General features: G+C 63.6%; 3 protein-coding genes across 5 annotated transcripts; 2 read left to right on the forward strand and 1 right to left on the reverse strand.

Annotated features, from left to right (window-relative positions):
* The first annotated feature begins 1,310 nt into the window (after window positions 1-1,310).
* SYDE1 (synapse defective Rho GTPase homolog 1) lies at window positions 1,311-7,571 on the forward strand. Of its 2 annotated transcripts, XM_041127427.1 has the most exons (10): window positions 1,311-1,462; window positions 2,995-3,484; window positions 3,543-3,607; window positions 3,641-3,676; window positions 4,348-5,091; window positions 5,167-5,381; window positions 5,469-5,595; window positions 5,697-5,854; window positions 6,267-6,516; window positions 6,912-7,571. In XM_041127427.1, the coding sequence occupies exons 1-10, from the start codon at window positions 1,375-1,377 to the stop codon at window positions 7,337-7,339; spliced, it is 2,601 nt and encodes an 866-aa protein (XP_040983361.1). In that variant the 5' UTR covers window positions 1,311-1,374; the 3' UTR covers window positions 7,340-7,571. The 2 variants fall into 2 exon arrangements, with proteins under 2 accessions (XP_040983361.1, XP_040983360.1); XM_041127426.1 differs by lacking the exon at window positions 1,311-1,462 and having other exon boundaries at window positions 3,401-3,676; window positions 6,912-7,356; window positions 7,483-7,519.
* A 1,126-nt stretch (window positions 7,572-8,697) lies between these two features.
* Window positions 8,698-16,854, reverse strand: ILVBL (ilvB acetolactate synthase like). Of its 2 annotated transcripts, none has more exons than XM_030030994.2 (17): window positions 16,753-16,854; window positions 15,990-16,027; window positions 14,834-14,969; window positions 14,501-14,702; window positions 13,658-13,785; window positions 13,429-13,567; window positions 13,098-13,209; window positions 12,909-13,008; window positions 12,301-12,398; window positions 11,474-11,610; window positions 11,264-11,398; window positions 11,063-11,177; window positions 10,084-10,253; window positions 9,917-9,987; window positions 9,757-9,828; window positions 9,546-9,651; window positions 8,698-9,034 (listed from the first exon to the last, which is right to left on the reverse strand). In XM_030030994.2, exons 3-17 carry the CDS (start codon window positions 14,945-14,947, stop codon window positions 8,856-8,858), a joined length of 1,878 nt encoding a protein of 625 aa, XP_029886854.1. In that variant the 5' UTR covers window positions 14,948-14,969; window positions 15,990-16,027; window positions 16,753-16,854; the 3' UTR covers window positions 8,698-8,855. The 2 variants fall into 2 exon arrangements, with proteins under 2 accessions (XP_029886854.1, XP_029886855.1); XM_030030995.2 differs by lacking the exon at window positions 16,753-16,854 and adding an exon at window positions 16,645-16,687.
* Window positions 16,855-18,825: 1,971 nt separating this feature from the next.
* On the forward strand, window positions 18,826-22,452 carry LOC115348247. Its single transcript, XM_030030675.2, has 3 exons — window positions 18,826-19,094; window positions 20,759-20,792; window positions 22,007-22,452. Exons 1-3 carry the CDS (start codon window positions 18,876-18,878, stop codon window positions 22,450-22,452), a joined length of 699 nt encoding a protein of 232 aa, XP_029886535.1. The 5' UTR covers window positions 18,826-18,875.
* The last annotated feature ends 2,580 nt before the right edge of the window (window positions 22,453-25,032 follow it).

A 25,032-nucleotide genomic window follows, 5' to 3' on the forward strand; every position in this document is an offset into this window, starting at 1 on the left:
CCCCCTAAATGCCTCACAGACCCCCAAATACCCACCAGGTCTCCCCCAAATATCCCCAGACCCCTCCAAAATGCCCTCCAGACCCCCAAACACCCCACCCCACAGCTCCCCCAAATAACCCCCAGACCTCCCTAAATACCCTCCAGACTCCTCTAAATCCCCCTCTAGACCCCCAAATACCCCCCTAAATCCCCCTCTAGACCCCCAAATACCCCCCCAAATCCCCCTCTAGACCCCCAAATACCCCCAGACACCCCCCTCCCCCCAAATCCCCCTCTAGACCCCCAAATACCCCCCAAGTCCCCCTCTAGACCCCCAAATACCTCCCCAAATCCCCCTCCAGACCCCCAAATCCCCCCAAATCCCCCTCTAGGTCCCCAAATACCCCCCAAATCCCCCTCTAGACCCCCAAATACCCCCTAAATCCCCTCTAGACCCCCAAATACCCCCCAAGTCCCCCTCCAGATCCCCAAATACCCCCCAAATCCCCCTCTAGACCCCCAAGTCCCCCCTAGACCCCCAAATACCCCCCAAATCCTCCTCCAGACCCCCAAATACCCCCCAAGTCCCCCTCTAGACCCCCAAATACCCCCCAAATCCTCCTCCAGACCCCCAAATACCCCCCAAGTCCCCCTCTAGACCCCCAAATACCCCCCCAAATCCCCCTCCAGACCCCCAAATACCCCCAGACACCCCCCTCCCCCCAAATCCCCCTCTAGACCCCCAAATACCCCCCAAGTCTCCCTCTAGACCCCCACATCCCCCTGTAGACCCCTAAATACCCTCCCAAATCCCCCTCCAGACCCCCAAATCCCCCTCCAGACCCCCAAATCCCCCTCCAGACCCCCAAATCCTCCCCAGACCCCCAAATACCCCCTAAGACTCACCAAATACCCCCCCCAAATACTCCCCAAACCTCCCCACATCCCCTCACCCTTTGGCTGCGGGCCGGGCTCGGGGGGGGGGGGGGGGGGGGTATGGATCTCTCTCCTTCTTGGGGGGTCTGTCCCCGCTCCTGGGGGGGTCCTGTCGGTTCAGAGGGGTTGTTCCCCGTTCAAGCTGCTGGGGGGGGGGGGGGCTGTCTCTGTACCGGGGGGGTGTTCCGGACTACAGCTCCCGGCAGCGCTGCCGGCGGCATCCCAGGAATTCGCGCCGCGGGATGGCGGCGCCGCCGCCGCTTCAGGCCCCGCCGCTGTGAGGAGGGGAGAAGGCGGGGGACGGGGACGGGGACGGCGGCGACGACGGCGGGCCTGAGGGGGACCGGGGGTTTTGGGTTGAAGAAGGGGACCGAGACGGGTTGAAAGGGGACCCGGGACGAGGTGGAGGGTTGCCCAGGGGTGTGAGGAGAGCCCGGTGAGGAGCGGGGGCGGGTAGATGGCGGAGCCGTTGCTGCGGCGGACCTTCTCCCGCCTGAGGGGCCGCGACCGCCCGCGGGGGAAGAAGGCGGACGCCAAGGACAGAGGTACGGACAACAACCCCCCCCCCCCCCCCAACCGTTACCCCAGGGTCCCTTCGACCCCCCCCCCCCCCCCCAAGGAGGGGACCCCCCCAACTCAAGGAAGGGACACCCCCCCCCCCTCAAGGAGGGGACCCCCCCAGAGGAAGGGACAACCCCCGAGAAAGAGACCCCCCCCCAGAGGAAGGGACCCCCCCCCCTCAAGGAGGGGACCCCCCACCCCAAGGAAGGGACCCCCCCATCACCCTGGGGTCCCTCCTGCGTGTGTGTGTGTGTGTCCCCCAAGGAAGGGACCCCCCCCCCATCACCTTGGGGTCCTGTACCCTAAAGAAGAGACCTGTCCCATCACCCTGGGATCACTCCTGCCCCCCCCCCCCCCCCCAAAAAAAAAAAGGAAGGGACCCCCCCAAGGAAGATACCCCCGTCACTTCGGGGTTATATACCCCAAAGAAGAGAGCCCCCATCACCCTGGGGTCCCTTTTGCCCCCCCCCTCAAGAAGGGACCCCTCGAGGAGGAGGGTCCCCCATCACCCAGGGTCCCTCCTGCCCCCCATGGAAGGGACCCCCATCACCCTGGGGTCCCTTCTGCCCCCCCCCAAGAAGGAATATCTCCCCCCCCCCCCCCCCCCCGCAGGAAGGGTCTCCCATTACCCTGGGGTCCTGTTCCCCCAGCAAGCCCCCCCCCCCGCCATGTCCCCATTTTCCCTCCTGCCCCCCGAGGAAGGGGCACCCATCACCCCAGCTCCCTCAGTACCCTACAGCAATTGGGGTTTGCCCCCCCCCCCACACATCTCTGGGGGAGCCCCGCACCAAGCCATGGTGTCATGGGGCTGGGGGGGGGGGGATCCTGGGGATTGTGGGGGTCCATGGGGTGCCACGGTGGGGGGGCTGTGGGTGCAGGGGGATTGGGGTGCACAAGGCAGGGGAGTTTGGGCTGCACAGGGTAGAGGGGTGCGAGGGGAGATTGGGATGCACAAGTTGGAGGGATGCGGACAACCCGGGGGGGGCCAAAAATGACTGGGGGGGAGTGCAGGGAATGGGGGTGCACTATTGGGGTGACCCCCGCGTGTGTGCGTGAGGCAGGGGGGACAGGACCCTGCCTTGCGGCACAGAGCCAAGGGACACGGGCAGAGCCACCCCCATCCCCATTGGGGTGCAGCCCTGTCCCCGTTGGGGTGCAGAGGGGTTCAGCCGTGCCCCCCCCCAGCCCCCCCATTTCCTTGCCGGGGCTCCCCTTGCCCACACCAGGGCGGTGGGAGCACGGCCACGGGTCCGGCCAGCGGTAAACAACCGGAAATCCCGCTTGGCAAGGGGCTACGCGCAGCTGCCTGCGCCTGCCCGCCGCCCCGGCAGAGCCGGCATGGGGAAGGGGGGTCCCGTTCGGGACGGCAACGGATTCAGGGTGAGGGTGGTGGGTGGCGTGGCGGAATGCTCGGGCGGGACGGGGACGAGAGAGAGGTCCTCGTGTCCCGGTGGGCTCCCCGTTGGTGTTTTGGGAACCGCCGTACTCAGCCCAGCTCTTTTCCTTCCTCCCGCAGAGCATCCTCCGCCAAGCCCCGATTCTTCGGTGGACCCCGAGGCGGCATCGGTGGAGCCGGTGCCGGCAGCATCCCGCAAGCAAAACTGGGCCCGGTTTTCCTGCGGCGGCCGTGACGAGAGGCAGCTACTGCCTCCCAAAGCCGCCCCAGATCCGGCAGACGCCGGCGAGCCGGACCCTGCTGCCAGCAGTCCCCGGCCCGGCATCGAGCAGCCCAGCGAGGAAGACGTGGAGCCGGCGGAGGAAGCCGAGGCGGTGAACGGCTCTGGGGAGCTGGGTGGTCTCAGTAGGAGCCCTGGGCACGGTGCCTACCTGCAGAGCTTGGAGCGGAGCAGCCGGCACTGGGTGCTATCATCGGTGAAGGGACCAGGGCTGGATGAGCCGGGCGGTGGAGCTGAGGCGGATGTCGGTGCTGCCGGCAGCGAGGGCGAGATTTGGTACAATCCCATCCCCGAAGATGAGGACCCCCAGCCTGGGAGCTCCTGGAAGACGTGGAGCGGAGGGAGTCGTGACACCGAGAGGGGCCGTGGTGGGGAGTCACCCCCGAAGATGGGTAGGGAAGACCCCCCCCCGCGGTGGTTTGGGGATGGCAGAGAGCTCCGGACCCCGCAGCGGCACGGCCCCAGCGCTGTCCACGGCTGGCCGAGGAGAGGAGCCGGGAGCCGGCAGGACCCAGGCTTGTGGTGAGCGGCGGCACGTGGCTACGGGTCAGGGAGAGGTGGGACAGTGGTGGCCCCCGGTCCCCCAAAGCCCTTGTCCTCCTGTCACCCCTCCAGGAGAGTGTCCCCTGGACACGGTCCTGTCTCCATCTGCAGTACCCTGTGGTCTTTGTCCTTTCTCTGTCCCCCATGAGGTTTCCTGGACCCTGCGGTCCCTAAACCTGATAGTCCCTGTCCCTGGTGTCCCCTGTACCCCATGGTCCCCAGACCCAATGGTCCGTGTCCCCCGGACCCCATGGTCCCTGTCCCCTAGGACAGCATCATCCCGATCCCTTCGTCTCCATCCCTTCCCTATTCCCAGGCCAGTGGTTCCTGTCCCTTCCCAGAAGGGACCTCACCATCCCTGTCCCCAAGGATGTCTCCTGGACCCTACGGTCCCCATCCCTTCCCCATCCCCCAGGAGAGCATCCCCCGGACCCCACAGTCCCTGTCCCCACCCCAGGGGAGTGTCCCCCAGACCCTGCTGTCCCCAGCCCTTCCCTATCCCCCAGGACATTGTCCCCCCCCACCGCCACCCCATCCCACGGGACCCTCCCTCCACCCCACAGCAGTTTCCGGGGAGCAGCCCTGTCCCACCCAGGCTTCCCAGTGCACCCCCCCCAAGGACCCACTCACCCCTTTTTCCCCCCCAACAGTGAAGATGCCGATCCCATGTGTGAGCTCGGGGACAGGGCTGACCACCCCCTCGCCCCCCGCCAGCCCCAAGAAGGGCCGTTCCCTCAACAAGGTGAAGTCCCCAGGTACCGTACGTCGTCTCTCCATGAAGATGAAGAAGCTGCCGGAGCTACGGAGGAAGCTGAGCCTACGCAGCCCCCGTCCCCGGGGCCAAGAGGGTGGCACCTCGCCCTCCGAAAGCCGCAAGGAATCCAGCAACGTCATCAGCCGCTACCACCTAGACAGCAGCGTGGCTTCACGGCCGGGGCTGCCGCGAGCCAAAGCGGCTGGCAAAGGCGGCTACTTGAGTGACGGCGACTCCCCGGAGCTGCCGGCTAAAGCCGGGGCGCGTGCCGAACCGGAGGATGGGGAAAACGGGCTGGATGTGGGCGCTTTCCGCCCCTACAGCTGCGGGGAGATGCCGCCACGGTGCGGGCAACACATCTCGGGGCTGGTGAGCGTCCACCTCCACGGCGTGCAGGACCTGAAGCCACCACGGGCCGAAGCCCGGGAGGTTTTCTGCGTCTTGCAGGTGGACGCGGCCAACCGGGCTCGCACGGCTTTGCTGCCCTGCAAGACGGCGTTCCTCGGCCTCAACCACACCTTCAACCTGGAGCTGGAGGGTGCCCGGCACCTCAAGGTGATCGTCTTCTCCTGGGATCCCACCTCCTGCCGCAACCGTCTCTGCTGCCACGGCACTGTGGTCCTGCCCCACATCTTCAGAGGTACGGCCGGGTGGTGGGGTCGGTTTGGGTTTTGGTGACTCGGCACCCTGTTGACGGCACCGCTTGGCTCCGCAGGTTGCCGGGCCCAGCAGCTGGCGGTGCGGCTGCAACCTCGCGGTATCCTCTACTCCAAATTCACCTTGGTGGAGCAGTGGGACAGTCCCGGTGATCGGGAACCCCGTGTCTTCGGCGTGGAGCTGGGCCAGCTGGTGGAGAGGGAGAAGACGGCCACCAAAGTGCCTCTGCTCATCCAGAAATGCGTGGCCGAGATAGAGAAACGAGGGCTGAAGGTGAGCGGGGACTTACGGTGACGGCTGTAGGGGGCTGCGGTGGATGAACCCCCCCCAAAACCAAGGTGACGGTGTCCCCGTTTGCAGGTGGTGGGCTTGTACCGGCTCTGCGGCTCGGCTGCCGTCAAGAAAGAGCTTCGTGACGCCTTTGAGAGGGACAGCGCGGCCGTGACGCTCTCAGAGCAGCTCTACCCCGACATCAACGTCATCACGGGTGGGTGCTCGTCCTGGGGTGGGGGTGCCCCTGCAGGTTCCCGTGCACCCCACGGGACCGCGCTTGATGTCCCGTCCCCCCCCACGTCCTGTCACCTGCAGGGATCCTCAAGGATTACCTGCGGGAGCTGCCCACGCCGCTCATCACCCCCACGCTCTACCACGTTGTGCTGGAGGCCATGGCCAAGCGACCCCCCCGGACCCCCCCAGGAGAGCGGGATGCTGTCACCCTGCTCGACTGCCTGCCCGACGTTGAGAAGGTGAGTGCCCAGTGCCGAAAAGATGGGTGCCCAGCACCAAAAAAGGGGGTGCCCAGTCGTGGTGAGGGATTACGGGGGGGATCCTGTTGCTGCTCAGCCCCATGGTCTCTCCCCATCCCAACTTGCCACTGCAGACAGTCCTTATTTCTTGACCTGTGACATGGGGCACGTCCCTGTGTCACCTCCCTACTCAGGACCCCCCCAAGAATTTTTTTTTTGGGGGGGGGGGTCTTCACATCCCTCTGATATTTAAGCATTTATTTCCACCTCCGCATTCACTGTGTGACTCGGCCCCAGGGACCATCTGCAGCCACGTCCCCTGGGGCGATTCCCCTCGGCTCTGTTTCGGGAGGGTGTGGGACAACCGGGTGGCATCAGAGGACATCCCGGTTGATGCCACCTTGTCCCCCAGGCCACGCTGACGCGGCTCCTGGACCACCTCAGCCTGGTGGCCTCCTTCCACGATTTCAACCGCATGAACTCGCAGAACATCGCCGTCTGCTTCGGGCCCGTCCTGCTCACCCAGAATCAGGAGCCCCGGCGCTCCGGCACCGGTGCCGGCACCGGCAACCGCAGCTACGCCCACAGCGAGGACATCGCCAGCGCCGTTGACTTCAAGAGGCACATCGAGGTGTTGCATTACCTGCTGCAGGCCTGGCCGGGTGAGCGGGGTAGGGGGGACACCTGCACCCCCCCCCACTTTGTGGGGGGCTCTTTGCACAGCGACTACCTGGGCCACCATTGGTGGCAGCTGCTCTGGGGGTCTGTGACCCCCCGCCGCCATGGCTTCCCCATGTGCCACCATCCCCAGCAGCTGCTCCAGGGATCTGTGACCCCCACATTGCTGCCGTGGGCCCCCCCCCTCCCCATTCCCAGCAGCTGGTCAATGGCCCCCCCACATCCGACACCTCTCCTGGGGTCTCCCAGTTTCTTGCTGGTCTGCTCCCCCTCCCATTCCCAGCAAAACTTCTGTGGCCCCCCCCATTGCCCCCCCCCCCCCCCCAACACCAACAAACCTCCTAGTGACCGCCCCCCACCTTTACTGCTCTCTCTGCAGCCCCCCGTTTGGCCCCAGCCCCCCAATCTCGGGAGGGAGCACAGCCCAGTTGCCCGCAGCAGCAACGGGGGCCACCACTGCGACTGGACCTGCTGGAGAGCGCGGTGGTGGCCCGTCACCGTCCCCGAGGACCGGAGAGCCCCCCCAGCAACCGCTACGCCGGTGACTGGAGCATCTGCGACCACCAATTCCTACTGGTACCCGGCACGGCCGGTGACGCCGACTACGACGAGGTGGCAGCCGGTGATGGTGAGACCGGGGTGCCGGCGCGGCGGACCCCGCACCGGCGGACCCTCTTCGTGGCTGATTTCGCCCTGGGTGAGGAGCCCGAGGCGCCCTTCGGCCCCCGCCTCAACCTCAAGGACTTTGACGCGCTCATCCTCGACCTCGAGCGGGAGCTTGCCAAGCAGATCAACGTCTGCCTGTGAGACCAGCGCCAACGCCGGTGCCAGTGCCAACGCCGACACCGGTGACGATGCCAATACCGGTGCCGATGCCAACACCAGTGACGATGCCAATACCGGTTCCGATGCCAACACCAGTGACGATGCCAATACCGGTGCCGATGCAGACACCGGTGACGATGCCGATACCAGTACCGATGCCGAAACCGGTACCAATGCCGATACCGACACCGGTGCCGATGCCGCCGCCGGTGCGAGAGCGACCAAAAAAAGCAGCACTTGCCTCTAGTTGCCTTCGATTTGCACAGCGCCGAGTAGGAGGGACCCCAACGGCGAGGGTGATGCCGCCTTCGGTGAGGTGAGGGCCCCCCCAAACAGCCCCAGCTCCAATTCCCCCCCCCCCATTGCTTTTTTTTGGGGGGGGGGGGGGGGGGGGGATGTGGGGCTCGCTGCCTCTTGCTCGGCTTTTTTTTTTTATTTTATATGGCCAAATTTTACCCTCAAGTGCCTGTTCACCCCTTTCTCCCTTCCCTGGTAGCCTCCCCCAGGCTGCCCCCCCCCAAAAAGAAACCAAAACCAGTATTAGGAAATATTGACAAGGGTCTATGACCTCCATCGCTCAGGCTGGGGGGGGGGGGATGCCCCCCCCATGCTCCCCCAAACCCTCTTCCCCGCTGCGTGTGCACCCCAAGGAGGGCGATGGGGCTCCCTCTTGCCACCCGTGCCCAGCCTGGGTGGCAGTGGGGACCCCCCCCCTCACTGAGCCCCCCCCCCCCCCCCCCATTTTCTAGCCCCCCCCCCGCCCCAAGGTGGGGGCTGCCGGTACGGGAGCGCTGAGCTTTATTTATTACTCGAGCTTTGTGTGCGTGTGTACGCGTGGATGGACGGCAGACGCCGTCACCGCAGCCTGCAACAAAAAAAACCCAAACAAAAACCCCTTTTTACGCCCAAAATAAACTCACTGCCAGTGTTACAACAGGGAGGGGGGGGCCCCAAAATACACCACCCCCCCTCCCCAAAACCAGCCTCGCTCAGTATTAGCCTTAAAGGAACCAGCTGAATGTGAAACCACCGGCCCGGCCGGGCTGAGCCACCAGTGTTAAAGCGCCCGGGCAAGGGGTGCAGGCAGGCCTGGGGGGGGTAGAGGTGACAAAGCTGTCCCTGACCCCCCCCCCCCCGGGGTGGCCTGACCCCCCCCTTGCCCTGCCACTGCCTTGTCACCGTCACCAGCAATAAATGACACAAGCTGCACTCGCTGCCAGGCCTTCTGCGTGTGTTGGTGTGATGCTGTCTCGACTGGGGGGGGGGGTGACAGTCCCCAAAGTGTCACTTAGGGTGTCCCTGGGGTGTCGGCACCCAAATTGATGGCACAGGACAGTGGGTGGGGGCAGACGGTGCTGCTTTATTGCCGAGGAGGGGGGGGACATGCCGCTGTCCCCTGGGTTGGGTGTGCAGCACCGGTGTCACCCAAACCCACCCCTTTCCTTGGTCCCCCCTGCCCCGCCGGGGACACGGCCAGGACATTTTGGGGACACTGTCCCTAGACAGAGATGGAACCGTCACGGAAGTCGGTCTTGCCGATGAGGGCGTTGATGAGGACGGGGTGGCCTTGGCGACACGCGTCCTGCGCAGCACGGAGGACGGCGTCCAGCCGCTCACGGTCCTGGCGACCCACCACGAAGCCTTTGCCACCCAGAGCTTCGGCCACCGCGTGGTAGTCTGTAGGGAGGGGACAGCGGTGGTGGCCTTGTCACCTCCATGGGACTGGCTTGATATTGGGGTGATACAGGGCCACCGGGCATGGCTTGATCCAGGGTGACACGGTGCCACCAGGCATGGCCAGATCTGGGGTGACATGGTGCCACCAGGCATGGCCAGATCTTCCCAAGGGTGACACAGGTCCACCAGGCACAGTCCAATCGTCCCTGGAGGTGACGGTCCCCAAAGCTATGTGATGCCACCAGGCATGGCCTGGTCCTCCCCAGAGGGATGTGGTGACCCCCAGCACAGCTCAATCTACCCCAGGGTGACATGGTGCCACCAGGCATGGCTCAATCCAAGGTGACATGATGCCACCAGGCATGGCTCCATCCACCCCAGGGTGACATGATACCACCAGGCATGGCTTGATCCTCCCCAGGGTGACGTGGTGACACCAGGCATGGCTCAATCTACCCTAAGATGACATGGGGTCAACCCAGGTGTCCCCAAATCTGGGGACAGTACTCACCCAGGTACTCGAGGCCACACGCCACGTTGCTACCCAGCAAAGCCACTTGCTCCCGGGAAATCTGGCTCCAGCACGCGTCGTTGCCCACCAGCGCGATGACAGGCGTCTGTAGGGGACAAAGCACAGGGCCACCGCGCCCCGGTGACACCCCGGGACGGTGACAAGACCCCATTTCCCCCCCCACCTCACCCCATTTTTGGCACCATCTGACCTTGTGCCGCACAAAGGTGTCGAACTCCATCAAGCTGTAGCCCAGCGAGCCGTCACCGTAGAGGACCCAAACCTGGCGCCGGGGAGGGGACAAACACCATGAGGCCACGTAGTAGGCGGCACGGTGGTCGCCGTCCCCGTGGGCCACCGCAGCCCCGTACCTCCGCGTCGGGACGGCAGAGCTTGGCGCCGAGCGCGAACCCTCCGCCGACTCCCAACGTGCCGAAAGCTCCTGCGGAGACAACAGCCGGCGGCGTCACCCGCGTGTGTCCCCGCTACGGCGACAGCATGCCTGGGGCTGGTGGGGGGGGGTGGGTGGGTTTCTTACCGGGGTCCAGCCAGGCGAGGGGACGTCGGGGACGGACGATGTAGGCGGCGGTACCCACAAAGTCCCCCCCGTCGGCTACGAGGAGGCTCTCGGGGGGCAGCAGCGCATCCAGGCGGTGCAGCAGGTCCAGGGGGTTCAGGTGTTGCGGGGTGGGGGTCGCTGCCTTCTCTCTGTTGGGGGGAGACACCCCACACACACCCCCCGCCCCGGGCAAGGAAGAGGTGGGTGGGATCCTCCAAAGAATAGGGATGGGGACTCCCCCATCCTAGTTGGAAATGGGTTGGGATCCCCCAACACTGGAAATGGGAAGCCCCCAGAAAGGGGCTGGGATCCCCCCACCCAAACAGGCCACCATCCATACCCCTCCCTGTCCCCAGCCCAGTCCCTGTCCCCATCCCTGACGCCATCCTTATTCTTGTGCCCGTCCCTGTCCCCATGCGCACCCCTGTCCCCATCCCAGTCCCCGAGCCTCTCTGTCCCCATCCCTGTGCCCATCCCTGTCCTCATCCTCATCCCTGTCCTCATCCTCATCCCCGTCTCCATCCTCATCCCCACATTTGTTCCCCATCCCAGTCCCTGTCCCCATGCCCATCCCTATCCAACACCACCCCTGTTCTTGTGCCCATCCCTGTCCTCATCCCTGTGTCCCCATGCTTGTCCCCACGCTCATCCCTATCCCTGTCCCCATCCCCACGCCTATGCACACCTGTCCCCGTCCCCAACGCCTGTCCCTGTCCCCATCCCAGTCCCTGAGCCTCTCCCTGTCCCCGTTCCCATCCTCCTGCCTGTCCCCATCCCTGTCCCCATCTGTGCCTGTCCTTGCGCTTGTCCACATCCCTGTCCCCATCTCTGTGCCTGTTCCCATGCCTGTCCCCATCTCCGTGCCTGTCCCTACCCCTGTCCCCACGCCTGTGCCCATCCCTGTCCTCATCCTCCTCATCCCCGCGCCTGTGCCCATCCCCGTCCCGTGTGCGCTCACCGGTTAGCCTGCTCCTTTTTCCGATCGGCTTCGCGCAGCCCCTCCACCCAGTCACCGGGGCAGGTGTAGCCCCGCAGGCTCCGCGCCAACCGCACCACGAAGGAGGCTGCGTCTCCTGCCGAGAACGCCCAACTCATCGCACCCCACGCCACCCGTTTCGGGCAGGGGATGGGGAGCCGGGGCTGGGGTTAAGGGTCTCACCTTGCACGGCGAGCCGGGGTTTCCAGAAGACATCGGAATTACGGAGGAGCTGCGCCCGGTCCCGGTTAACGGCCACGATGACGGCGCGGCGACTGAAAAGGCGCCCGTAGGAGAGGCGAAAATCACAGACGGCGCCTTGGGGACACGCACAGGGTGTCAGGATGGGGACGGGGACACAGCGGGTGTCGCGCGTGCGTCCCATCCCAGTACCTGCCAGCAGCACCAGGTCGGCATCGCGGAGGGCGTCGCGGCGGTTCTGGCGCAGGAGGAGGGGGCTGCCGGGGGGGAGAAGCCCCCGTGCCGCTCCCCCAAGGTAGCAGGGGATGCCCAGGGTCTCCAGCGCCGCGCTGCAGGTAGGTGGGCATCAGCAGGCACCAAAACCGGCTCGGTCGGGCTCCAAAATGGCTCGGTTTGGCCCCAAAACCAGCTTGGTTGGGGTCCCAAACTAGCTTAGTTGGAGACCCATACTGCCTTGGTTTGGCCCCAAAACCACCTCTGTCAGAGCCCCAAAACTGGCTCAGTTTGGCCCAAGACCAGCTTGGTTTGGCCCCAAAACTTGGCTCAGTTGAGCCCAAGAACTCGTTCAGTCAGACCCAAATCTGGCTCATCTGTGCCCACGCTGGCTGGTTGATCCCTAAAGCAGCTCATCTGACCCCAAACCCACTTATCTGTCCCCACACGGGCTCATCTGACCCCAAATTGGCTGATCTGTCCCCAAACCTGCTCAGCCATCTGTCCCCAAATCATCTCACCAGACCCCAAATTGGCTGAACCATTCCCAAACCCGGCTCAACTGTCCCCAAACCAGTTCATCCATCCCCCAAACCGGCTCATCCATCCCCCAAACTGGCTCAGCCGTCCCCAAATCATTTCACCGCCCCCCAGATTGGCTGATCGGTCCCCAAACCCAGCTCAACTGTCCCCAAACCGGTTCATCCGTCCCCAAACCAGCTCAGCAGCCCCCCAGATTGGCTCCACCATCCCCAGACCGGTTCATCCATGCCCAAACCAGTTCATCCGTCCCCAAAACATCTCACCGCAGCTCCTCGGCCGGCGTGGGCGGCAGCATGGCCTGGCTGCCCACCAGCACCAGCGGCTTCGTGGCTCGGCTCACCAGCTCCGCACATCGCTGCACCTGCGTGCGACCCAAAACCACCTCGATCAGCCCCAAAAAAACGGTTCGGTCGGGTGCCAAAAACCAGCTCGCTCAGCCCCAAGACCAGCCCTATTTGGGCACCAAAAAAACAGCTCAGTAAGCACCAAAACTGGCTCAGTTGGGCACCAAACCTGGCAAGGTTGGCCCCAAAATCCAGCCCTATCGAACCCCAAAACTGGCTTAGCTGAGCCCCGAAACCAGTTCAGTTGGGCCCTGAAACCGGCTCAGCTAAACCCCAAAACTGGTTCAGCTGATCCCCAAATCAGCTCTGCTAAGCCCCAAAACTGGCTCAAGTCAGCCCCAAAAAACTAGTTCAGCTGAGCCCCAAAACTGGCTCAGCTAAGCCCCAAAAACCAGCTCAGCTGATCCCCCAAAACTGGCTCAACTAAGCCCTAAAATCAGCCCAGTTTAGCCCCAAAACCGGCTCAGCTGAACCCCCAAACCAGCTGTTTTCACCCCAAACCCATCCCAATCCCCCCCAAAACCCACCTCATCCTCGGTGGCCAGCGGCACCTGCACGGGCAACGGGGACACGTCCCGGTGCTCCCAGGCACCCGCGAAGAGGTTACGGATGTAGTTTTGGAGGTACCTACGAGGGGGGGTGGATATTGGGGTGCTGGGACCCCTTGGGGTGCCAGCAGCACCCTAGGGTGCTGGGGGGGGGGCGCTGCAACTCACCACTGGACCACTTTTCCCTGCAGCCCCCGGGCGTTCTTGGTGCCACCGATCTCTTTCTCGACCATGTGGAAGGGGTAGAGCACGTCGATGGGGAGCTCCACGAAGACGGGTCCTAAAAAATTGGGGTGCAGATGGTGCCCCCAATGTCACCCCAAAACCGCTTTTGGGGGCTAAACCCCCCCCCCCCCCCAATTCAAACAGTGGCACCCCAAAACACCACCACCCCAAAACACCACTGTAAACCACCCCGGGTGACCCGTGGCGGGGAAAGAAACCCATCGCCCAAGCATTCTGGGGGTGTTTTTGGGGGGGACCCCCCCCAATTTTTTACCAGGGGTCCCCGACTGCGCGGTGGCGATGGCTTTGCGGAGGGTGGGGACGATGTCACGGACGGCGCGCACCGAGACGCACGCTTTGCAGAGCGTCTTGAAGAGCGAGAGCTGGTCGATGTCCTGCAGCGCTCCCCGACCCTGCGAGAAAAATGAGCCTTGAACCCCCCAAAACGGGGGAACCCCCCCCAAAAAATGGGTCCGAGAGGGAATTTCTTTGGTCCCCCCCACCTTCTGCAGCGAGGCGGCTGCTCCCCCGATGAGCAGCAACGGTGACTCGGCCATCTGGGCGTTCTTGATGGCCGTCACCGCGTTGGTGACGCCGGGACCGGCGGTGACGGCGGCGACACCGATGCGACCTGCGGGGAAATGGGGGGGGGGGGGGGGGGTGTGTGGAAGTGGGTCCCTCTGCACCCCGATTTTTGGCTGGGGATTCCGGGCACGTTTGGTTGCTCATCTCGTTGGCACGCAAGCGGCTGAATTTGCTTGGGGAGGGGAGGGGGGGGAAGAATGGGGACAAAACCCACCACGGAAGGACCCTGGACACCCACAAAGTCTTTGAACGCTTCTCCGCTCAACCAGAACCCCATCAAGCTGGGACACCCCAAAATCCTCCATCCGTTGGGGCAGGAGAAGTTGCTGGCCATGGGGTCACCTTCTCCTCATCCTCTCCTCACCGGAGCTGCCAAATTAGCTCCGGCGGGAGAGATAAATGGGGACAAAACCCACCACGGAAGGACCCTGGACACCCACAAAGTCTTTGAACGCTTCTCCGCTCAACCAGAACCCCATCAAGCTGGGACACCCCAAAATCCTCCATCCGTTGGGGCAGGAGAAGTTGCTGGCCATGGGGTCACCTTCTCCTCATCCTCTCCTCACCGGAGCTGCCAAATTAGCTCCGGCGGGAGAGATAAATGGGGACAAAATGCAGCACGGAAGGACCCTGGACACCCATAAAGTCTTTGAACCCTTCTCCGCTCAACCAGAACCCCACCAAGCTGGGACACCCCAAAATCCTCCATCTGTTGGGGCAGGAGAAGGTGCTGGCCATGGGATCCCCATGCATATCCGCACCCGAGAGCCTGGAGACAGCATCGGCGGCGAAGACGGCGGTGGCCTCATGCCGGGTGTCCACCACGCGGATGCCCACCTTCTCGCAGGCCACCAAGATGGGTGAGATGTGGCCACCAGCCAAGGCGAAGAGGAAACGGACGCCGTGTGCCTTCAACACCTCCGCCACCAACTCCCCACCGTGCCGGGGGCTTCGGGGGTCTACCTGCACGGTGAGGAGATCACCGGGAGGATGTACGCGGTGTCGCCATCCCTTTGACGAGCCGCCGGCTGGGATCACTTCAAAAAGAGGCGTTTTTCGGCAAAACCGCGGTGTTCTCACCCGTTTCATCCTACCTTATGCCAGAGCTGGTAGAGGAGCCCCAAGCGATACGCCATCCCCAACAGTGCCGCCGCCAGCACCGCCAGGAGCCCGGCACAGGCGTAGCCGATGCCGGCGAGGAGATCCATGGGGATGCCGGTGTGCCGGGAGCTGGAAAATGTTGCCAGGATGGAGGCAAAAAAACAAAAAACCAAACCCATGAGATGGGGCTGCACCGACTGAGGATGTGCCAAAACCACCGCGGCACGGTGCCACCGTCCCCAGACCCCGGTGAATTGAACCCGGATTAACTGAACCTGGTTTAATTGAACGGAATTAATGGAACCTGGTTTAATTGAACCCAGTTTAACTGAGCCCGGTTTAATTGAGCCCAGTGAATTGAACCTGGTTTCACTGAGCCCCGTTTAATCAAACTTGGTGAACTGAACCCAGTTTAATTGAACCTAATGAACTGAACTTGCTCCACTGAACCCAGTTTAATGAAAACAAGTTTAATTGAACCCGGTTTGAACTGAACGCAGTTTAACTGAACCCAGTAAACCCAGTTTAACTGAACCCAGTGAACTGAACCCTGTTTAAATGAACCTGGTTTAATTGAACCCAGTTTAATCGAGCCTGATTCACTGAGCCCTGTTTAATCAAGCCTGGTTTAACTAAACCTGATGAATTGAACCCATTTTAATTGAACCCAATGAATTGAACCCAGTGAATTGGATCCAGTTTAATTGAACCGTTTAATTGAACCCAGTACCACTTCTCCAGCTCGACTCGGGCGCCAGCCCAAACCCAGCTCATTTGCATAATTACCCCCTAACGAAGGTGACAGCGCCCTGGCGTCAGTCTGCCGCAATTCTTGGCGCGGGTGTAATGACCCAGAGGGAAGAGGCGGATGATACCAAACCCAGCCTAATTTCCCCCAAAATACACACGGTTTTAGCCACATCCCACACCCAGAGCAGATTCAGATGCCGGATTTTCTCCTTAAACCCCGATTTCCCCCTTTCTGGGCTTAAATAAAGGCGTGTGGGTGTTGCAGCTCACCAGCGGCAAACGCAAGAGCGAAACGGGGCAAAAAAAGGCTCAAATTGGGCAAAATAATCCCATTTGGGGGGGGGGGGCGGTTTGGGGGTTCGGTGCGTGTCGTCCCCCTCCCACCCAGGACGGCGGTACCTGCTGGGTGACGGTGTCGGCGAGGTGACGACGGGTCCCTGTGACAAAGGGGACAAGCTCAATCCTGGGGTTTTTTACCCCGTTTTGGTTGTCCCCTCTGTCCCTACGGCCACCCCGTCCCAACTGAGCCCCCCCCCCATCCTTGGTGTGTGTGTGTCCCCTTGTCCTTATGGTCACCCCGAACCTGTGGCCACCCCACCCTTGCAGTGTGTGTGTGTCCCCCCCCTCCACGGCCACCTCTCTGCACGGTCACTCCTGTCCCTGTGGCCACCCTGTCCTTGCTGTCCCCCCCCCCCCCCATGGCCACCCCATCCTCGCTGTCGTCCCCCCCCCCCGACCACCCCACCCTCGCTGTCACCCCCCGCCCGTCCGTGTCCACCCTGCCCTGTCCCACCCCCACAGCCACCCCTGTCCCTAGTGTGTGTGTGTCCCCCCCCAGACCTGCGACACCCCAGGGACCCCCCCAAACCCCTTGCTCAACCCAGTCCCCCCATTACTGTGCCCCCCCCCCAACTTTATGACCTCACCCAGGGCCTGGGGACCCCCCCTCCACCAAGGGGACCCCCCACACCAAGGGGAGCCCCTATCCCAGCCCCCCCCCCCCCCCAAATAACCCACCCCAGGTCTGGGATCACCCCCCCCCCCCCGCAGCCACCTGCCCTTCCCGGAAGCGCCGCGCCTCACAACCCCGCCCACACCTGCCGACCCCGCCCACAATCCCTAAGCCCCGCCCCGGTCCCCGCCCGTGACCACGCCCCCGTACCGTCGGAGAAGGGCGGGGGGGAGGGGGGGGGAGGGTGTAAGCCCGCCGCCTCCCAGCGTTCCCCGGCGCCTGAGTCACGTGACGCGACCTTCCGGCCCCGCCCCCTCCCCCGCGGGCGCGCTGGCGTCACTCGTCCGCGCGCCGCCCTCGCCACCTCCCCGCAGCGGGGGGCGCTGATTGGCGGGTCGCGGGGAGGGGCGGGGCCACGCTCGTCCTTGGGGGGGGACCGGGAGGGGCTAGCGAGGGGCGGGGCCAGAGGAAGGGGCGGGGCGGAAGGCGGGGCCTGGCAGGGGAGTCTCCCATGGGGGAACCCCCATGGGGGGCTTTTACGTGGAGGTCTCGCGTGGGGGGTGGGGGGTTTAACGTGGGGGGGGGCTCACTTACGGGTCTCCCATGGGGGGGGGGGGTCTCCCATGGGGGTCTCATTTTGGGGGGTTTTAACATGGAGGGGTAATTTGGGGGTCTCACTTAGGGGGTCTTCCATGGGGGGGGGGGTCTCCCATGGGGTCTCACTTGGGGAGTTTCACATGCGGGGCTCTCGCTTGCAGGTTTCACTTGGGGGGGGGGTGTCTCCCATGGGTGGGGTCCCCCATGGGGGTCCCATTTTGGGGGGGGGTTAACATGGCGGGGGTGTCTCGCAGGTCTCACTTGGGGGGGTCTTCCATGGAGGGGGTCTCCCGTGAGGGTCCCATTTCAGTGGGGGGGTTAACATGGGGGGGCTCATTTGGGGGTCTCACTTGGGGGGTGTCCCATGGGGGGGGGTCTTGCTTGCAGGTCTCACTTGGGGGGGGTCTCCCACTGGGGTCTCTCTTGGGGCGGGGGTCCCACTTGGGAGGTTTCACATGGGGGGGGTGTCTCCCACGGGGTTTCCCGTGGGGCTCTCTCATTGGGGGGGGGGGGGGGCTAACAAAGAGGGTGGTCTCCCATGGGTCTTCATGGGGGAGTGGGTGTCTCCTATGGGGGGGGGTTCTCAGGCTTTACCCCACACGGGTGCTCACAACCGCCTGCAGAAACACGCGTGGGCACATCCACGGAGCGTTGCACCCTCCGGGAACCTGCCCCACCCTCCGAAACCCCTTCCCGGTCCCGGTCCCGTTCCCCATCCCACCCGGGGGTTGGGGGGGGGGGGGGGGCAGAAATTCCGACCCGGCTCCGTGGCAGGAAACTCCGTGGCTCCGTCACGACCGGGGGAGGCGAAATCCCCGTGGGGAGGGGGGGCGGGGGGGGGGGGCACTTCCCCTCCGCCGTGACGTCACCGCCGGGCACCCAACCCCCCCCCCCCCCCCCCAAAAAAAAAAATTGCTCCCTAGGGTGCTAAAGGGACCCAAGTGTCCGGGCACCCAAGGATGGGGGGGGGGGGGGGGGGCTGGGCAGCCCCCGGACCCCTGGGTCCCAATTCCAGCCCCCCCCCTTCCCGGTGTCCCCCGGGCTCCCCCCGCCCCCGGTTCCTCCCCGGTCTGTCCCCACCCCCGGTGCCGGTCTGTCCGTCCCTACCCCCCCCGCCCCTCCCCGGTGTCACCCGGACCCGCCCCGGTCCCACCCAGTGTCCCCCCCCCGTGTCAATCTGTCCCCCCCCCGGTGTCAATTTGTCCCTCCCCGGTGTCAATCTATCCCCCCCCGTGTCAATCAGCCCCCCCCCGGTGTCAATTTGTGTGTCCCCCGGTGTCAATCTGTCCCCCCCCGGTGTCAATTTGTCCCCCCCCCGGGTCAATCAGCCCCCCCCGGTGTCAATTTGTGTGTCCCCCGGTGTCAATCTGTCCCCCCCCGTGTCAGTCTGTCCCTCCCCGGTGTCAATCAGCCCCCCCCGGTGTCAATTTGTATGTCCCCCGGTGTCAATCTGTCCCCCCCCGTGTCAATCAGCCCCCCCCCCGGTGTCAATCTGTCCCTCCCCGGTGTCAATCTGTCCCCCCCCCCGTGTCAATCTGTCCCTCCCCGGTCCCCCCGGTCCCTCCCCGACCCCGCCCGCTCACCCCCGGTCCCTCCCCCGTCCCTCCCCCCGGTGTCCCCATCCCCTCCCCGGTGTCCCCGTCCCCTCCCCGGTCCCCCCCCCCCCGTCCACCCCCCCCGCCCCGGTCCCTCCCCGTCCCTCTATAAGGCGGCTCCGCCGTTCGGTCCCCGCCGCGATGCAGCCGCTCGTCGACCCCGAGACCCCCCCGCTGCCTCCCTGCCCGTGCCGGTGTCCGTCCCGGTGTCCGTCCCGGTGCCGGTACCGGTACCGGAGCCGGTGTCGTCGCCTCCTCGTCCCGGTTCTCGCCGCTCTCGGAGCCGCCGCTCTCGGAGCCGCCGTCGCCGCGACGGTCACCGTCGTCCTGGGGGTGAGCCCCGGGGGGACCCCGCCGCAGGTGGGCACCGGGAAGGGGGGGGGCTGGGGGGTCCGTCCGTCCGTCTGTCCGGGTATCCGGTTGGCCAGGTGTCTGTCTGTCTGCCCTGGTGGCCGGGCGTCTGTCCGGTTGTCCCAAGTGGCCGGGTGTCCGTCTGTCCGGTTGTCCGGGGGTCTGTCTGTCCGGTTGTCCTGGTCTCCATCCATCTGGGTGTCCAGCTGTCCAGCTGTCCATCTGCCCATCTGTCCAGGTGTCCATCTGTCTGGTTGTCCAGGTGTCTGTCTGTCCATCTGTCTGGTTGTCCACCTTGCTGGTTGTCCAAGTGTCTGTCTGTCCATCTGCCCATCTGTCCAGGTGTCCATCTGTCTGGTTGTCCATCTGTCCAGTTGTCCAAGTGTCCATCTGTCCAGGTGTCCAGGTGTCTGTCTATCCCAGTGTCCATCTGTCCAGTTGTCCTGGCGCCTGCCTGTCCATCTGTCCAGGTATCCATCTATCTGGTTGTCCATCTCTCTGGTTGTTCAACTGTCTGTCCTGGTCTCCATCCATCCATCTGTCCAGTTGTCCAGGTGTCCATCTTGTCCAGATGTCCATCTGGCCCAGTGTCTGTCTGTCCTGGTGTCTGTCTATCTGTCCATCCCGGTGTCCATCAGTCTGTCCATCGCTCTGGGTGTCCGTCTGTCTCAGTGTCCATCCATCCAAATGTCCGGTCATCTGTCTGTCCAGGTGTCCGTCCAGGTGTCCATCTGTCCATCCATCTGGGTGTCCATCTGTCTGGGTGTCCAGTTATCAGTCTGGGTGTCCATCTATCCACCCATCCCGGTGTCTACCTGGGCGTCCAGTTGTCCATCTGTCTGTCAGGGTGTGCATCTAGGTGGCTGTCCAGATGTCCATCCAGGTGTCCATCCACCTGGGTGTTCCTCTTGCCCAGGGGTCTGTCCGTCTGTCTGTCTGCATGTCCATCGGTCCAGGCATCTGTCCACATGCCTGTCTTTCCAGGTGCCCAGGTGCCCGTCCATCTGGCTGTCCGTCCATCCACATGTCTGTGTACCTGTCTGTCTGTCCGGGTGTCCATCCCACTGTCTGGGTGTCCCTCTGTCCTGGTGTCTGCGCCGGTGTCCATCCACCTGGGTGTCCATCTGTCTGCCCAGGGGTCCATCCATCTGTCCAAGTGTCCCTCTGGGTGTCCATCTGGGTGTCCATCTGTCCGTCTGTCCAGGTATCTGTCCATCCTTCTGGATGTCCATCCACCCGGGTGTCTGTCCATCCGGGCTTCTCCCCCCCCCCTCCATCCTTCTGGGTGTCCGGGCATCCATCCGGGGTGCACATCCTGCTGGTGTCCGTCTGTCCCCAGGGACCCACGGGGTGTCCATCCACCTGGCTTGGGGGGGGGGGGGAAGGAAGGAAGACGCATCAGGCCTCCAACATCACCCCCCCCACCACCCCGTGCCTCAGTTTCCCATCCCCAAAGGCACCAAATCCTCCCCCACCCCCAAATCCAGGGGTCACCCCCTCCCCTGGGGACCCCCCAAAATACCCGACGGGGTGCTGGAAAGTCCCAAAATCCCGATGCGACACCCAACTTCCCCTTCACCGGGGCGGGGGGGGGGGACGACACACGACTCATGGAGATGAGGATGCTCGACTCCTTCCCGTCCCGCTGACACTCTCTTTCCTCTTCCTCGCAGGCTGCTACGGCCGCCCACGTGCTGCTGAGTGCTGGTAAGTTCCCCCAGGCCTGAGGCCACGGTGAGGGGCTCCAGGGAAAGCGGTGGCGGGGGGACACACACACACACAACATGGGGGGGGGGGGTGTTAGTCCTTCCATAGGCGGCTCGCCCAGTCATCTCGAAAACGTCGCGCGGGTTCCTCCTTCCGCCCTCGGAGAGGAAACGTCACCCCTGGCCTGGAGCATCTGGGGGTGTCACAGGGCGGCCGCGGTGCCCAGGGCGTCATGGAGTGTCCCTGGGGTGTCACGGAGCATCTTCTGTCCCTGTGGTCCCCAGGGTGTCACGGAGCATCCTCTGTCCCTGTGGTCCCCAGGGTGTCTCGGAACACCCTGTGTCCTTGTGGTCCCCAGGGTGTCACGGAGCATCTTCTGTCCCTGTGGTCCCCAGGGTGTCACGGAGCATCCTCTGTCCCTGTGGTCCCCACAGTGTCACGGAGCATCCTCCATCCCTGTGGTCCCCAGGGTGTCACGGAGCATCCTCTGTCCTTGTGGTCCCCAGGGTGTCACAGAGCATCCTCCCTCCCTGTGGTCCCCACGGTGTCACGGAGCATCCTCTGTCCCTGTGGTCCCCAGGGTGTCACGGAGCATCCTCTGTCCCTGTGGTCCCCACAGTGTCACGGAGCATCCTCCGTCCCTGTGGTCCCCGGGGTGTCACGGAGCATCCTCTGTCCCTGTGGTCCCCAGGGTGTCACGGAGCATCCTCTGTACCTGTGGTCCCCACAGTGTCACAGAGCATCCTCTGTCCTTGTGGTCCCCAGTGTGTCATGGAGCATCCTCCGTCCCTGTGGTCCCCGGGGTGTCACAGAGCATCCTCTGTCCTTGTGGTCCCCAGTGTGTCATGGAGCATCCTCCGTCCCTGCGGTGTCACAGAGCATCCCCTGTCCCCAGGGTCTCACAGAGCATCTTCTGTCCCTGTCATCCCCTGGTCCCATCCCAGGTACCCCTGGGTGGGCCGCAGTGCCTCGGGGGCATCGAGGAGGGCTGCAGCACCCATCTCCTGTTGGGGGCACCCACTACCAAGGAGGAGCTCCCATTTCCCATTGGGGACACCTCTTTCCCGTTGGAGACATCCCATGTCCCATCGGGGTCACCCCATATTCCATCAAGGACCTCCAATCTCCCATCGGGGCACCCATCTCCCATCAGGAGCACCCATCACCGACCAGGATCACCCACCACCCCTCTCCCTTCTTCTCCCCCCCTCCAGGCTCCTTGGTGGTGCCACCAGGACTTGGTTGGCGCTATGAGGAAGGCATCAACGGCGTCTTCCTCAGCAGTGACGTACAGATGACAGACGGGAAGCTGCAGGTGACAGCGGGTGGCCTCTACCTCTTCTACGGCCAATTTGCCGTCACCTGCACGGCACCTACCTGTCCCCCCGGCACCATCACCCTCCAGCTCCAGCGTGATGTTCCACGTGATGTTCCACGTGATGTTCCACGGCCCTCATTGCTCACCGTGCCGTTGGAGCTACCCGGCAACACGGGATCCTGTCTGGCACGTTCTGGTTTGGCCCAAGCCATCGGGCAGCTCCAACGTGGGGATGTCCTCCACCTGGAGCTGAAGAGGAATATATCTGGGGACGGGTGGCAGCTGGCACAGAAAGAGCGGGAAAGCAATTTTGTAGGGCTGCTGCGTATCGCCGGGGGGTGATGCGTGGGGTGGCAAGGGGGTGACCGGTGGCGTCTGAGGCTGGTCACCCTCCTGGTTGGAGGTTGGGGACATCTGGGGACATTGCTGACCTCCATGCCTGGAGATTTGGGTCCCAAGACCCCCATGACCAGAGATTTGGGGACATTGCTGACCTCCGTGCCTGGAGATTTGGGTGCCAAGACCCCCATGACCAGAGATTTGGGGACATCAAGGGACATTTCTGGCCTCCATGCCTGGAGATTTGGCTCCCAAGACCCCCCATGACCAGAGATTTGGGGACATCAAGGGACATTTCTGACCTCCATGCCTGGAGATTTGGATCCCAAGACCCCCATGACCGGCGATCCGGGGACATCTGGGGACATTGCTGACCTCCATGCCTGGAGATTTGGGTCCCCAGACCCCCATGACCAGAGATTTGGGGACATCAAGGGACATTTCTGACCTCCATGCCTGGAGATTTGGGTCCCAAGACCCCCATGACCAGAGATTTGGGGACATCAAGGGACATTTCTGACCTCCATGCCTGGAGATTTGGGTGCCAAGACCCCCATGACCAGAGATTTGGGGACATCAAGGGATATTTCTGACCTCCATGCCTGGAGATTTGGGTCCCCGGACCCCCATGACCAGAGATTTGGGGACATCAAGGGACCTTGCAGACCTCCGTGCCTGGAGATGTGGGGTCCGGAGACCCCCCCCCCCCCGCTGGGAGGTTGGGGACATCAAGGGACTTCACAGAGCCTCATGCTGGAGACCTGGGGACATCAAGGGACCTTGGACACCCCCACGCTGGCCATTTGGGGACCCCAATGCTGGACACTTGGGGACACCAAGGGACCTCACAGACCCCCATTTCGGGGACACTGGGGACCGTGGAGACCCCCGCGTCCAGAGACATGGGGGGTCCCTGCTGGTCCCACCCCCCCCCCCCCAGCCGGCCTGGGGGCACCCCTCCCCCCCTAAATTATTATCCGGCGCTCGGAGCCGCTTTATTTATTGTTTAATAAATTTATTTATGATTCCCAGTGTCCCAAAATGGCCTTAATTGCCCCCCAAAAAGTAGGACACACCCCCCCCCCCCGGAGCCACCCCCCCTCCCAGGGGTGTCACTGGCCTGGCCGCCTGGGTTGCCACATGTTCGTGCAGAGCTTTGCACGCGTGTGTGCGCAAATACACGTGCACATACGTGTACACGCACATACGTGTACGCGCACAGACGTCTGCGCATGCGAACGCACATACGCGAGCACACGGGCAGGTGCGGGTGCACGCGTGTGTCCGTGTGCGCGCACACGCGTGTGCGCTTGCACAGGCACGCGCAAAAGCAAGCGCGTTTGCAAACGCACATACGTGTGCGCGTACGCGTGCCGTGCACGGGCGTGTGCAAATGCAAATACGTGTGCAACGCGCGTGCGTGTGCAAATGCAAATACACGTGCGAATGCACATACGTGTGCGCACGCACAGACGTGTGCAAATGCAAATACATCCGCAAACGCCAATCTACATACGTGTGCATGAGCACACGCGTGGGCAATCCCCGCCCCGTGCCCCACTTTCTTCGGTGCCGCAGTCCCGCTGCTTAGAGGAAAAAAAAAAAAAAAAAAAAAAAAAAAAAAAAAAAAAGAACCCAAGCGTCTGGGTTTTGCAAGGGGGGGGCCCCAACCCCCACGGCCCCCCCCAGTCCCAGTTCCCCCCCCCACCGCTGTGGCCTTATCCGGCCTCCAGCAGCAGGAAATCCTCCCCGTGTCACACTCGCACGAGGGCCGTGCACCGCTTGCACGAGGAGGTGGAAGGGACCCAGGTCCTGGGGGGGGGGGGGGGGGATGACGACACACATCTGGGGTTCAATTGCCCCCCTAAATCCTGGATTCACGCCCCCCCCCCAGAGCAGGGAGAAAAGAGGGGGCGCACAACCTCATAGCAGCCAGCAGAGAATCTCCACTCCAAAGGGTAAAGGGCGCTTGGGAACTGGGAAGGGCTGGTTTGGCCCAATCCCCCCCCCCCTCCAAATAGCCCCTGATCCCCCCAAATTTGCCCTTGAGCCCCCCCGAATGTCTCCTAACCCCCATTTTTTCCCCCCCATTGCCCCTCCCAGACCCCTAGATTTGCCCCTGCACCCCCAAATCTGGCCCGGACCCCCCAATATACTCCAGTCCCCCCCCAATTTGCCCCTGCACCCCCAGATTTGCCCTGACCCCCAACATTTACCGCCAAATCCCCCAGACACCCCAAATTTGCCCCAGCCCCCCCCACTTTGCCGCTACACCCCCAGATTTGCCCTGACACCCCCAAATTTGCCCTAGACTGCCCCAATCTGCCCCTGAACACCAATATTTGCCCCAGACCCCCCCAATTTACCCCAGACCCTTCCAATACACCCCAGCCCCCCCAAATTTGCCCCAGCACCCCCAAATTTTCCCTGACATCCCCCAGTTTACTCCTGCACCCCAACATCTGCCTCAGCCCCCCCAATTTGCCCCAGCCCCCCAATATACCCCAGACCCCCCCCCCCAAATTTGCCCTTGCTCCCCCCCCCCCCCCAGTTTGCCCCTGCACCACCCCTTCATCAAATTCT

This window comes from Aquila chrysaetos, chromosome 11 (genome assembly GCF_900496995.4).
Source record: "Aquila chrysaetos chrysaetos chromosome 11, bAquChr1.4, whole genome shotgun sequence".
NCBI classification, from domain to species: domain Eukaryota; kingdom Metazoa; phylum Chordata; class Aves; order Accipitriformes; family Accipitridae; genus Aquila; species Aquila chrysaetos.

Excerpts from the sequence above, each read along its gene's own strand:
- SYDE1 (XM_041127427.1), top strand. The coding sequence starts at position 1,375 with ATGGCGGAGCCGTTGCTGCGGCGGACCTTCTCCCGCCTGAGGGGCCGC. Across the intron at positions 3,608-3,640 it reads GAGCTCCGGACCCCGCAGCG|GAGAGGAGCCGGGAGCCGGC; the intron begins GCACGGCCCCAG and ends CGGCTGGCCGAG. Across the intron at positions 6,517-6,911 it reads CCTGCTGCAGGCCTGGCCGG|CCCCCCGTTTGGCCCCAGCC; the intron begins GTGAGCGGGGTA and ends CTCTCTCTGCAG.
- ILVBL (XM_030030994.2), bottom strand. The coding sequence starts at position 14,947 with ATGGATCTCCTCGCCGGCATCGGCTACGCCTGTGCCGGGCTCCTGGCG. Across the intron at positions 13,568-13,657 it reads CAGCCGCCTCGCTGCAGAAG|GGTCGGGGAGCGCTGCAGGA; the intron begins GTGGGGGGGACC and ends TTTTTCTCGCAG. Across the intron at positions 13,210-13,428 it reads CGCGCAGTCGGGGACCCCTG|GACCCGTCTTCGTGGAGCTC; the intron begins GTAAAAAATTGG and ends CCAATTTTTTAG.
- LOC115348247 (XM_030030675.2), top strand. The coding sequence starts at position 18,876 with ATGCAGCCGCTCGTCGACCCCGAGACCCCCCCGCTGCCTCCCTGCCCG. Across the intron at positions 19,095-20,758 it reads CCGGGGGGACCCCGCCGCAG|GCTGCTACGGCCGCCCACGT; the intron begins GTGGGCACCGGG and ends TCTTCCTCGCAG. Across the intron at positions 20,793-22,006 it reads CCACGTGCTGCTGAGTGCTG|GCTCCTTGGTGGTGCCACCA; the intron begins GTAAGTTCCCCC and ends CCCCCCCTCCAG.